The following is a 14,279-nucleotide window of genomic DNA, read 5'->3' as shown; positions in this document are numbered from 1 at the left end:
GGGTTAGAACACGCTCCTTTAGTTAAGAAGCACTGTGCTGAGATCTGCTGCTTGCTTCAGAGCCGGCAGGCAGGAATGTTTATGTCTGCTGAAGCTGTGCCCACAGCCGTCCCTTCTCCCAGTTGCTCTGTCCCAGGGAGATGGGAGTTTTATCTATAATCCCTTGACGGAGGCTGCTGCCTTTCTTTCACAATGCCCTCCCCAGAGAGGAAGAATCTAGAGAGGCAGTCTGGCTACAGCAGATTTGCCAAGCTGCGCTGGACTCTGCCCAGTGGGAACTTCCCAGTGGCTTTGTTTACACTGTGAGGGGAAAACTGCCTACTAAAGCCTCAGTAATGGCAGACACCCCTCTCCCCAACCAAGCTCAAGCATCCCAGGTCAACTTCAGACTGTGGTGCTGGCAGCGAGAATTTCAAGCCAGTGGACCTTAGCTTGTTGGGCTCTATGGGGGTGGGATCCGCTGAGCTAGACCACTTGGCACCCTGGCTTCAGCCCACTTTCCAGCAGAGTGAACAGTTCTGTCTCACTGGCATTCCAGGCGTCACTGGGGTATGAAAAAATAACTCCTGCAGCTAGCTTAGTGTCTGCCCAAAAGGCCATCAGTTTTGTGCTAGAAACCCAGGGTCCTGGTGGCATGAGCACCCAAGGGAATCTCCTGGTCTGCAGGTTGTGAAGACTGTGGGAAAAGCATAGTATCTGGGCCGAAGTGCACTATTCCTCACGGCACAATACCTCATGGCTTATTTTGGCTATGGGAGAGAGTTCCCCAACCCCTTGTGCTTCCCAGGTGAGGCAACACCCCACCCTGCTTCTGCTTGCCCTCCATGGGCTGCACACACTCTCTAACCAGTTCCAATGAGATGAGCCGGGTACCTCAGTTGGAAATGCAGAAATCACCTGCCTTCTGCCTTAATCTCGCTAGGAGCTGCAGGCCGGAGCTGTTCCTATTCAGCCATCTTGCCAGCCACCACCAAATCAAATATTTTTTTAAGGAAAGATAAAAGCTGTAATGCATTTTAGTTCATGTGACTTTAATCTTTAAGAAACAAAATGTCTTAAGGATGGTAAAATGCAAGTGTCATCAAAATGCAAATATGTGGTCTAAATCATACAAGTCAGATACTAGGTTTGCTAAATGTTTCAAGGTTGTAAACGGCCTGCTTTATAGACAGGCAAGGCCTGGGACACATGGAGTTAGATGCTGGAAAGTCAGACCTTATCTGCACTTCTGTCTGGGTCCTAGGCTCCATACCTGGTACACAATTAAAACTGCTTACTAACCAGGTTTTTCACCAAAAGTAAAAGTTGCTGAGAGTTTACATTGCAACATGTATTTGAGACCACTAAACAGTTTTAAAAGCAAGGTGTATAAAAACAGTAACTTTTTTTAGTAAAAGATTATAAGAAAGCATGAAAATGTAAATTTTGCCCAGGGATGAGTGATTATCTCAGACTTGATAAGATAAAGCTAGAGGTAATTAAGCAAGTTATAAAAAGATTTTAAAAATTCTAAAATTGTAAAAATTAATCTTGCAAAAATGCACAAACATTAACTAAATTCAAAAAAGTATTATATGATCTTTTCATAAATTGAGCATTGAAATAAAAGCACAGCAAGGTTTTCTTCTGATGCCAATCTGCCCTTTAGCAAAAAGCATTATAAAAGGTTTGTAAAGATTTCATTTATGGTCAAACTGGGTAAGATTAGATGAAATTGTCTATAAGGTTTCGTTTAAACCAATTGGGGTTAACATTAATAAACTAATGCAAGGGTACAATTTGGCTTTCAACAGGATTTTCATGTAATAGTAAAGGCTAATGAAAGGCTTTTGCCTTTTGAGTTATCATTTTGGCAAAATAAATAATTTGTAGCAATATGGAATTCTATTTCATAACACCAAGTGTTTTAAGCCCTCCAACATTTAGCAGCCTTCCCAAAATCAAACTTCAAGTTTCAAAATTTTCTTTCCTGATACCTTGCTTTCTGGATGGTTCAGAGGGCCCCTGAAACATCCAGAGAAGAGGTAAACAGGATTGTTTGGCATGTTTAGTCACATTAGATTGCCGAAATGATGTGCAATCTTCTTTAAGTTATATTTTGGTGAATAATACTAATATATGCTCCAATATTGTATGGAATTTCTAAAAGTCAAATGTCTAATTATATCCTATTAATCATAATTAAGGTTGTCAAGTTATTGTAAACCACAGATAACTAAACTTTATCAGTCATGTTTTTTACTGTAACTACCCTGGAAATGTCATTTGCAGACAATTATTGTCTTGCTTTGTTCCTTCTCAAAAGATAGGTTACAATCAAGCTATACAACTTTAACAGGTGCTCTCAAATGCAGGATACTAATAGCTTTGAAGATGGTAACACTGGAATGGAGAAAAAGGTACAGGACTCAAGAAGAACTGAAATGTTCACAAGTAGCAAGCAAAACAGAAGTTAACTAAATGGACTAAACTCAGAAAGCTAAAGGAAACTTTTTTATTTTTCTTAGAATATTGATGATCCTTGTTTGTCTTTCAGAGTCAAGGAAACTTATTTTGAACTATTTACGGCCTTTAATAATTGAATAAGGTATACTCCTGTGAAGAAAGTTTGCAGCATGTTTGTTTCTCTCTGCCTGGTTCCTCTAGAATTTCAAAACTATCTCTGAGTACTCTTAATTTATCACAATATAGTAGTTTGCAACAGTTCAATAAGAATCCATTTTCCTTTTGCAACAGGACACAATTAGAAAAACTGGTTATTTTATCAAGGCTTTGACTGGAAGGATATGCTTCCCTTTAAGAAGCCAATCTCAACTTGCAGAGACAATAAAATTCCAATGGAGAGAACTGGCCTCATACCTATATATATAATCCTGTACAGGGTTCCTGACCTGTGGTCAGTAAAGAATGTCACTTTCTAACAGGACCAGGAGCTCCCAGTTTATCTTGGGGCCTTTAGAGGAGAAGATCACCCAACTCACAGGTATTTGAAGATACAAATCCATGGCTGAGCTCAGCTTTAAAAGATCTTATCTGAGGTTCCTTGTGGAACAGAGTTCCATCAAAGACAATCCAAAAGGCCTATATAGAAATAATCATTCTTGCTGCACTTTATGCAAATAATCAGGCCAAGTATAAGACCAAAGTTTATTCTACAAAAAACACAGTCCTATCATAATTTGTTTTTACCAAAAATAAGGACTAGAGAGAGAGAAATTATGATCCAAAGCTTATACATTTGTCATTAAATTCCAGTCTCATTGTTTTTTAGTTTATTTTGCTGACATTTTAGACTAACCTTGCTTATTCCTGTGAATCAAGTGGTGATCTCTTGCAGCTTGGAAGAAACAAAAAGGCACAGGTAATGTAAAAATCTGGATCAATATCCTAGTTCTGGACAATTATCCTGCAAATTCTGTCAGGTAATGAAAGTGAGTAGAGTGCCCATAACCCAGACGTTCATTTGGGAAGATAAAACTAAGGATCTTCATAGAACCACAAAAGGAAATTCTGTATCTTAGCAAGTAAAATTCTAGATGGAAATTATGTACTACACAACACTTGCGGGACTTGCTATACTCACTCTACTATTTGCAGTAGGGTTATACACGTTACCACCTTCTAACTGGAATATCAGACAGAGTTTCCATTGCTATAGTATTGTGTGTAATTATTATCCTGATAGCAAGAATAATAGTTACCAACAAAAAAGAAGCATGAAAATTTTACTATCACTGAGTCTGCTAGAACTTTATTGGGTTTGGTAACATGTCACACCCTGGCTATGCAAATAAGGTTATAAAGGAAAGAGATTTTATATAAGAAAGGATCTTGTATAGTAAGTACTTGTCCTAAAGAGAATAGTTGGTTGTTTAAAAGAGGGATGTTCAGGACAAGTCAGAAGGTTTAAGCATTTTGTGGATGGTTTGGGGAAGTCATAAAATGATTTTATGGATGGTAAACACTTGTCCTAAAAAGAATCTTTGGTTGTTTAAAAAGAAGGATGTTTAGGACAAGTAGGAAAGTTTAAGCATGTCTTAGATGGTCTGTGGAAGTCATGGAGGGATTAATAATTGCAGAAAAGATTTAGCCAAGGTTAACACTGAAGTTACTCTAGCCATCCAAATCCAATGCCACTTATCCCAAAAGGAATGTTCCATTTATATTAGTGTTTCAGCAACATCTGGTGGAGGCAAACCAGTATTACAAGCCATCAGAATGGCTGACAGCAATCAAACTCCAAATGGTGCTGTAGACAGAACAACACATGGACACACCTTTCTTCTGAGGACCTTTAGATTGACCCTAGGAGGAGCCCTAGCTGTTTTTCCCCACACAATGCCTCTTTTCAGCAGGAAGTAGCCAAAAGAGTCATCGTCCAACACCCCCTAACAGCAGTGAGAGTTATCACTCCAGAGGAGGGAATGATACAGGAGTTAAGAAGAAATTACTTAGGCAGATAGTGAGTGTCTATTCCAATGAGAACAAATCTCTGCCCTATCCATGATGGAAAATGTGCAATATAATCAACCTGCCAACAGGTAGCTAGCTGATCACCCCAAGGAATAGTCAGTGGCCATAGCCAGGTCAGCCTTGGTGAGTGGAGGTCCATGTTGCTGAGCCCATGCGTAACCTCCCTCCCTCCACCATGGCCACTTTGTTCATGGGCACATTGGGATATAACAGGTGTGGCTGGAACAGAGGCTGAGGTGGTGTCCACAGAATGGGTCATCCTATCCACTTGATTACTAAAATCCTCCTCTGCTGAGGTCACCCATTGGTTAGCACTCACATGGGATACAAACATCTTCACAGTTTTTGACCACTCAGAGTGGTCCATCAACATACCTCTTTCCCAAATTTCTTTGTCACCAATTTTCCAATCATGCTTCTTCCAAGTCCCTGATCATCCAGCCAAACCATTGGCTACAGCCCATGAATCAGTGTATAATCGCACACCTCGCCATTTCTCCTTAAATGCAAAGTGCACAACTAGGTGCACTGCTTGAAGTTCTGCCCACTGGGAAGATTACCCTTCACTGCTATCCTTCAGAAATGTCTTAGAAAGGGGCTGTAGGCTGCGGCTGTCCACTTTTGGGTGGTGCCTGCATATTGTGCAGAACCCTCTGTGAACCAGGCCCCAGTCTTCTCTTCCTCTGTCAACTGATCATAGGGACTCCCCAAGAGGCCACTGGTGTAGGCTCGGGGAGACAAGGCAGGGTGGCAGGAGTGGAGACCATGGACATTTGAGCCACTTCCTCATGTAACTTACTTGTGCCTTCAGGACCTGCTCGAGCCCAATCACGTATACCACTTCCATTTGATGATGGAATGCTGCTGTGCATGAGCCATTTTATGGTGAGATAGGTCAGAAAGCACCCAGTTCATGATAGGCAGTTCAGGTTGCATGGTGACTTGATGACCCATAGTCAAATGTTTAGTTTCCACCAAAACCCAGTAACAGGCCAAAAGCCATCTCTCAAAAAAAGAGCAGTTATCCGCAGAAGATGGCAGGGCCTTGCTCCAAAATCCTAGAGGCTTCTGCTGTGATTCACCTATGGGGGCCTGCAAAAGGCTCCAACTAGCAACTGTGCCACTGACACCTCAAACACCATTGGATCTGCTGGGTCATATGGCCCAAGTGGCAGAGCAGCTCGCACAGCAGCCTGGACCTGTTGCAGAGCCTTCTCCTGTTCTGGACCCCACTCAAAACTGGCAGCCTTTTGGGTCACTCAATAAATCCGCCAGAGTAACACATCCAAATGAGGAATGTGTTGCCTCCAAAATCCAAATAGGCCCACTAGGCATTGTGCCTCTTTCTTGGTTATAGGAGGGGCCAAATGCAGCAACTTATCCTTCACCTTAGAACGAATATCTCAACATGCCTCACACCACTGGACCCCTAGAAATTTTACTGAGGCAGAACATCCCTGAATTTTAGTCAGATTTATTTCCCATCCTCTGGCATGCAAATATCTCCTGAATAAGCCCACTGTGTTTGCTACTTTGTGCTTACTGGATCCAATCAGCATATGTCATCACTGTAACAGACCAGTGTGATATCTTGCGGAAGTGAAAAGTGATCAAGTTCTCTCTGAATACAATTATGACACAAAGCCAGCAAGTTGATATACCCCTGAGGAAGGACAGTAAAGGTATATTTCTGGCCTTGCCAGCTGAAGGCAAATTGCTTCGGGTGGACCTTATGGACCAGAATGGAGAAAAAGGCATTTGCCAAGTCAATGACTACATACCAGGTACCAGGAGATGTGTTAATTTGCTCAAGCAATGAAACCACGTCTTGTACAGCAGCTGCAATTGGAGTCACCACTTGATAATCCACTGTAATTCTCCAAGATCCACCTGTCTTCTGCACAGGCCAAATGGAAGAGTTGAACGGGGATGTGGTGGGAATCACCACCCCTGTGTCTTTCAGGTCCTTGATGGTGGCACTAATCTCTGCAATCCCTCCAGGGATGCAATATTGTTTTTGATTTACTATTTTTCTAGGTAGAGGCAGCTCTAATGGCTTCCATTTGGCCTTTTCCACCATAATCACCCTCACCCTACCAGTCAGGGAGCCAGTGTGAGGGTTCTGCCAGCTGCTAAGTATGTCTATTCCAATTATGCATTCTGGCACTGGGGAAATGACCACAGGATGAGTCTGGGTACCCACTGGACCCACTGTAATTTGGACCTGAGCTAAAACTCCATTAATTTCCTGACCTCCATAAGCCCCTACTTTAACTGGAGGACCACAATGACATTTTGGGTCCCCTGGAATCAACATCAGCTGAGCCAGTTTCCAGTAGTTCTCAAAACGTTTGATCATTTCTCTTTCCCCAATGCACAGTTACCCTGGTAAAAGGCTGGAGGTCTCCATGGGGAATGATAGGAGAAAGATTCACTGCATAAATTGTCAGTGGGGTCTTTCCTCAAGGGGACCCAGCCTCCCCTTCATTCAAGGGATTCTGGGTCTGTAAACTGGCTGAAAATTGATTGAGGGGCCACAAGTCTCTACTTTCATAATTCAAATTAGTCTTTTGTCCATTAGACCTAGAAGCTTTCTGCTCGTCTAAACTAAGTAGGAATGCAGTAGGCTTCCTATCAATTTCACATCTAGGAACACCATGATTAATTAGCCAATGCCAGAGCTCTACACAAGTCAGAATATTCTGATTGCTGTTTTGCCTCTACCGTCCATTACAGTAGCGACACTTAACCTTGCCTTTGATGGTTGAGTGCCACCACTTGGCCCCTGCCACCTTGGGATCCAATTATTCCCATTGTAGTTAAATTTTGTAGTTGAGTGACTACAGTTCACACTGTTAGCTCTGACATACAGAGAAGAGCAATTACAGGGCATCTTCAAAGATGCCTGTGCTGCCCTCACAAATCTATTTTGCAAGGCGTTGGTCAAGGGTATATCTTCTGGACCCTCCCAGCTGGAATGAGTAGGTCTAAAGAGACTAATCCACTCCACCATCCCAATCTCCCTAAGCCATTGTATCCCTTCCTCTACCTTAAGCCAAGGGAGATCAGGCATTTCCAGCTCACTCACAGTGGGCCATCTTTTAATCCACATTTCAGCTAACCAAGCAAATAAACTATTAGCCTTTTTTTTTAATCCCCCGAGCTGCAATATTAAATGCAGAGTCCCTACTTAGCAGGCCTGAATCAATAAATTCAGCCTGATCCAACTCTATGTTGCTTCCACCATTATCCCACACCCTTAATATACATTCCCATGTCTGCTCTTCAGATTTCTGTTTATATAAATTAGAAAACTCAAGCCATTACTGGGGATGGGGAAGCTGTTTCTTCTAGCAAAAAAAAATTCATCAGAGTTTACAAACTCAGTGTCCCCAGCTTCATCAGGGTCCACCCACACATCCCCATTCCAAGCTACAAGGTCCTACTCTTTTCCAATCAATGCCCTCACTTTAAAAGTAGACACCTGGCAAGGCTGTGCATGCACCCTTCATTTCATGTCAGCCACTCGCATGATAAGAGCTTGTGTCTGTTTTTCCACAATTTCAGCTTTTTCTCCACAGGAGATAATGAGAGACAGGACTAGCTGGATTTCCTAGGCCGACTAAGAATTCCTAAGTCTAGCTGGGGAAGGTGACTGCACCCACCTTTAAACATGGAGCTTAGCTCACACCCGGTAGTAAAGAAAGCTCACTAAAATGCTAATTAGGCAAAAACAGGAAGTAAAGAAATAGCCAATCATCTATCACCTGAGAGCACAGCAGGAGGGACAATGATTGGGACCTAAACCCAGGCATTCGAGCTGGCAACGACAACCCCCTTTGGGTCCTCTCCCATTTTATGGGAGCTCTGTTTTCACTCTATTAAATCTTGCAACTGCACACTCTTCTGGTCCATGTTTGTTACGGCTCAAGCTGAGCTTTCGCTTGCTGTCCACCACTGCTGTTCACTGCCATCCCAGACCCGCCATTGACTTCCACCCCTCCAGATCCAGCAGGGTGTCCGCTGCATTTCTGATCCAGCGGGGTGCCAGCTGCCGCTCCCAATCAGGCTAAAGACTTGCCATTGTTCCTGTATGGCTAAGTCCCCAGTTCGTCCTAATTGAGCTGAACACTAGTTGCTGGGTTCCACGGTTTTCTTCCATGACCCACCGCTTCTAATAGAGCTATAACACCGCATGGCCCAAGGTTCCATTCCTTAGAATCCATGAGGCCAAGAATGCCAGGTCAGAGAACAAGCAGCTTGCTGCCATCTTGGAAGCAGCCCGCCACCATCTTGGGAGCTCTAAGAAAAAGGACCCTCCAGTAACAATAAGACTCTTATTCAGGGCAATCTTAGCAGATTTGAGGCTCAGTATCTGCTTCTGAAGCCAGGAGACAGGATGCCTGAGTTCATCATTTTCTTTCATCACTTTGTCCACCGAACTTAGAAGCAACCAACCAGCTTCATTATGTTCCTTGGTTCTCCACATATGGTCAAAGGTATTATGTATAGAGTCACTAAACTCCTTGCCTCTCACAAGTGATGAATCAAAAATGGCAAATGCATTTATTTTGCATAACTCTCTAAAAAGTTCATGTGAAGGACTATCAATGTTCTCCACACGTTTTGGATCTAATCATATTAAACAACCAACTCCAAAAATCCAAAATCTAATGAAAGAAATACATCCTTAATATTTTTTTCCTCTAGAACCACTCCTCGTACCAAAATCTGTATTAGGGTTCTCTAGAGGGACAAAACTAATGGAATATATATATATAAAGGGGAGTTTATTAAGTATTAAATCACAAGGTCCCACAATAGACCATCTGCAGGCTGCGGAGCAAGGAGAGCCAGTCCAAGTTCCAAAACTGAAGAACTTGGAGTCTGATGTTTGAGGTTAGGAAGCATCCAGTACGGGAGAAAGATGTAGGCTGGGAGGCTAGGCCAGTCTGTCTTTTCACATTTTTCTACCTGTTTATCTTGTAGCCATATTGGCAGGTGATTAGATTGTGCCCACCCAGATTAAGGGTGGGTCTGCCTTTCCCAGGTCACTGACTCAAATGTTAATCTCCTTTGGCAACACCCTCACAGACACACTCAGGATCAATACTTTGTATTCTTCAATCCAATCAAGTTGACACTCCATATTAGCCATCACAGCCACAAGATTAGAAATTATGGTTTAGGAGTTATGCAGCTGGAGGCTACAAGATTCTGACCCTCCACAAACTGCTCCTAAGATCAGTGCTCTTGGCTCACTGGCTTCCCCCACCCACCAACTTGTCCTTAAAAACTTTTATCCCACTGGGCATGGTGGCTCACGCCTGTAATCCCAGCACCTTGGGAGGCCGAAGAAGCGGGTGGATCACCTGAGGTCAGGAGTTCGAGACCAGTTTCACTAATATGGTGAAACCCTGTCTCTACTAAAAATACAAAAAATTAGCTGGGTATGGCGGCAGGTGCCTATAATCCCAGCTATTCAAGAGGCTGAGAGAGGAAAATCACTTGAATCCAGGAGGCAGAGGCTGCAGTGAGCCAAGATTGAGCCATTGCACTCCAGCCTGGGAAACAAGAGTGAAATGCCATCTCAAAAAAAAAACCTCTGATCCCTGAATGATCACTGAGACTGATTTGAGTAATAATAAAACTCCAGTCTCTCACGATAGCTGGCTCTGCATGAATTACTCTTTCTCTATTGCAATTCCCCTGTCTTGATAAATCAGCTCTATTTAGGCAGTGGGTAAGGTGAATCCATTGAGCAGTTACATAACACTAAGGAGAAAGCCAAGAAATCATGGAAATACCCACAAATGCTCTAATATTGTTATACTGCTGAATTTACCAACACTTGTAACCATCTACTTCTGAACTTGTTACATGAAATAATAAACCTCCATGGTTTAAGCTGTTTTTGGATATTCTGTACCCTAAAGACAAAAATCAACCAAAGTCATTCAACCTCTAAAGGCAGAGGAAAATGAATTTTTGCAAACATCCTTAGATCTGAGAACACTGCAGCATGCCAGAAATATGTTTGACTCCACTCATTTATCTTAAAAATTCAAGAATATTTTGCAATTGGGTCCACACAATACATATGCTTGTTTCACAATATTCTTCCCAAAGAGTAGCAGAAAACAAAACAAAATCATTTAGACAAAATTTGACAAAAGATGTGGGGAAGGTCGGGAAGCACAGAAAAATGTATGTTTTTGATGCATCATCTTTTGATGGCTTTTTATCAATCCATTCCAAAATATATTATTAGGACATTAGTAATTTAAGTGAGATAGAAGTTTTAAGTAAATTATTTTTCAAACAATCCAAATTTCTCATGATTTAATTGTAATCCTTAATGAAAGCCTTCAAGAGTTATAACATCTATCCATAATACATTGCACAAAGCCAGTGGTGGTGGTAAGAAAGAATAAAAGAATCATTTAAAGAAATAACACTTTAAATCTGTGGTTAGTTCTTTAGCCTTACCAGTTCTCTATAGACACCTTCATGTTTTCCCTCTGATTTGGTTGACTTTTCTTTCTGTAAAACTTCCCTATTTCGGTTACCAGCAGCATTCATATTGAGATTACTTCTAGCACCACCACCACCTCCTCCAAATGTCTTGGTCTTTAGATAAGAGAAAGATAAAAGAGAGGTATGTAAACAGCATTTTAAAATAGCTCTAAAAACTAAGCTATGACTAAAAACAACTGAAGTAATTAAAAGTTTCCTAATTATGTTTTACATGAAAAAATAAAATATTAACTTATTCCTTTTGAATGGCAAAAATATCTACTAGTCACAATCTCTTTTATTCACAAATCCAGGCCAGGCAATAAAAATAATTACATGATTTGTGAATAAAAGGGAAGTCATGAAAATGAGTGTACAACTATAGAGAAGAAAATACTACAAGCATTATGAAGACTACTTGTTAAAATGATTTTAGGGTAAAATACTTAACTACTGTCTTGAGAGTTGCGTTCTAAATCCAGCTACCAGGCAAGGTTATCTTTAGAATCATTAAAATTATGTCCATAGTTCAGTATTATGATTGCATAATCTTAGTAAACAAGTTTGAACATTAGATTAAAACTCATTACCAATTTATTATTTACATTAATCATGTAATATGTCATTTCTTACCAACTGCATATAAAAGCTTTTAAGTCTGTATTTCTTATTTGGCCTGTCTTTTTTGAATAAATATATACGTGACAGTAAATTTGAAAATTTGATTTTATCTTGTTTTTGTTTTTCAAAACTATTAGCAAAAGATTAGGACATAAATAATGTTGGTTTGGAAAGACACAAATTCATAACTGAAAAGCATCGCCAGTTGCTACCTGTACAGTATGAAACGTTTGGTTATACAATATTTTTATAGTTTTTGTTTTTGTTTTTTGAGACAGGGTCTCATTCTGTCACCTAGACTGGAGTGCAGTGGCGCAATCTCAGCTCACCACAACCTCTGCCTCCCAGGCTCAAGTGATTATCCTGCCTCACCCTCCTCAGTAGCTGGGATTACAGGCATGTGCCACTACCACCCAGCTAATTTTTGTATTTTTAGTAGAGATAGGGTTTCGCCATGTTGGCCAGGCTGGTCTCGAACTCCTGACCTGAGATGATCCACCCACCTTGCCCTCCCAAAGTGCTGAGGTTACAGGCATGAGCCACCGTGCCCAGCAAATATTTTTATAGTTCTCATGGATATAATAAAAGAAGAAACTAAAACAATTTTTATTAGAGACAATGACCAATATTTTTAAATATGTTTTAAAATGATTACAGTAAGGAAACATCTTAGATATAAATTATATATAATATAATAACATTAGAAAATTATTTGAAACAGAAGAAAATACAAGGAAGTATACATGAAAACTTTTTTTAAATGTTGGATGAGCACTAATGGATAACATATTAAGTATCTCTATTAGATAGCTGATAAACTACAGTATTTACATTTAACTCAAATCAAAATTAAAACCACATCTTCAATTACCAAAGATTCATTACTAGATTCATTCAATTTTGGGTTTATGGAATCCCAGCAAAAAAAAAAATATTTGAAATGCCTTCATAGTCATTACTTGTATAACTAGAAAAACATATTTATTAATGTGATACAAAATTTATTAGACTAGGAGGCAAGGTAGCACAGTTAAGCACATAGGCTTTGTAACTAGACAAGGCTGGGACTTATCTTGGCCCAGCCACTATCTTTAGCCTTCAGGCAAGTCACTTAACTTGCACCTTCCTCAGAGCCTCAGGTTTTTCATCTTTAAAACTGGGGTTAGAAAACCTACCTCATTGGGATATTTGGAGAATTAAATGACATCATTGATATGAAGTGATTATCTCAGTAGCTGGCACATGGCAAACACTCAATAACAGATGGTATTTACTATTTTGGTTAATATACTAGAACAAAATTATCTGAAAAGTCTGGAATCTCACCTGTTCCAAATTAAATATATTTCCAAAATTTACATCCCATAATTCCAAAAGTGCTTTTTCCTTTGGTGCCAGTGAAATAGTCCCATCTTCTGGATGCATTTACTTATAATTTTCTTTCCATTTTATGGATTAAGGAATAGGATAAGCAGCATTTTCAGAGTTGCTTTTTACTGCTCTAAAATAGTTACTACTCACTCATATAAATATCTAGAATCATCACAACCTAAATATTACCCATAAGGTAAATGGTGTTGCCCTTTATGAGCCACATCTTTTTGCTTATATTATATGAATTAGGCATCCATGAGATCATCATGACTGTGAAACTCAAGTGGGCCTTAATGCTGTCTAGCAATCTTACCATATTTCCCTAGTGCACACATATACCTAATCTTGTAGACCACTATTTTACACATTCTCCTTACTTCTCAAACCTCCTTCTCATGTCACTGTTGACCATGCTGACTTCTTTATTAAAAAAAAAAAAAAAAAAATGAAATAATCATTAAAGGACTCACATAGATTCTGACCACATCAACCCAGACACTGTTGGTACATGCATGGTTATACTTTATCTTAACCCCATATGGTTTATCATACCACCAACCATATGCATGTTAGGAGGAATGAGGATGGAATAAACAACTTCCTCGATTCTATATTAATTCTAAGTCCTCATCTTATATAACTTTTCAATTGCCCTTGATAAGTTTAACACTTCCTTCTCCATAATGTATTTTCTGCATTGTCTGTTTTTATCCTGTTACTGGTCACACCTTGGCTGGTTCCACTTCTGCCATCTAGGCTCTAAGTTCAAATTGAAGTGTTACAGGGTTCATTCCTTAGCTTCTTCTGTTCTCTATCAACACTCATTCCTTTGGTGATCTCATTTGGCCTCATAATTTTCAATACCATCCATATGTCTACAACTCTCAAGTGCATGTATCTATTTTAAAGCTCACTCTTCAGTCTTACTGTCTATTAAACATTATTACTACATGCATGTCTGATAAGTACCTCAATATTCACATGTTCAAAGTGGAGCACCAGATCTTCCTCCCCTCACACCTGCTCCACTCCAGGCTTCTTCATTTCAAGGCAAGAACTCTAACCTGCCAATTTCTCTGGGTAAAACTCTTAGATTCATTCTTTTTTTTTTTTTTTTTTTTTTTTTTTTTTTTTTTTTGAGATGGAGTTTTGCTCTTGTTGCCCAGGCTAGAGTGCAATAGCACAATCTCGGCTCACCGCAACCTCTGCCTCCTGGGTTCAAGCGATTCTCCTGCCTCAGCCTCCCGAGTAGCTGGGATTATAGGCATGCGCCACCACGCCCAGCTAATTTTGTA

The 14,279-nt window shown here is 40.3% G+C and overlaps 1 protein-coding gene across 16 annotated transcripts in view; it reads right to left on the bottom strand.

Annotated features, from left to right (window-relative positions):
- TDRD3 (tudor domain containing 3) overlaps positions 1 to 14,279 on the bottom strand; it is a 178,414-nt gene that overhangs the window by 67,556 nt on the left and 96,579 nt on the right. For all 16 annotated transcript variants that reach the window (XM_024231004.3, XM_024231005.3, XM_063714926.1 and 13 more), the window contains one exon: positions 10,963 to 11,103. In XM_024231004.3, the coding sequence (XP_024086772.1) occupies positions 10,963 to 11,103 (141 nt within the window). The remainder of the gene's footprint in view (positions 1 to 10,962; positions 11,104 to 14,279) is intronic.

Source organism: Pongo abelii, chromosome 14 (genome assembly GCF_028885655.2).
Source record: "Pongo abelii isolate AG06213 chromosome 14, NHGRI_mPonAbe1-v2.0_pri, whole genome shotgun sequence".
Classification (NCBI taxonomy): Eukaryota; Metazoa; Chordata; class Mammalia; order Primates; family Hominidae; genus Pongo; species Pongo abelii.
This window is presented reverse-complemented; position numbering and strand designations above follow the sequence as displayed.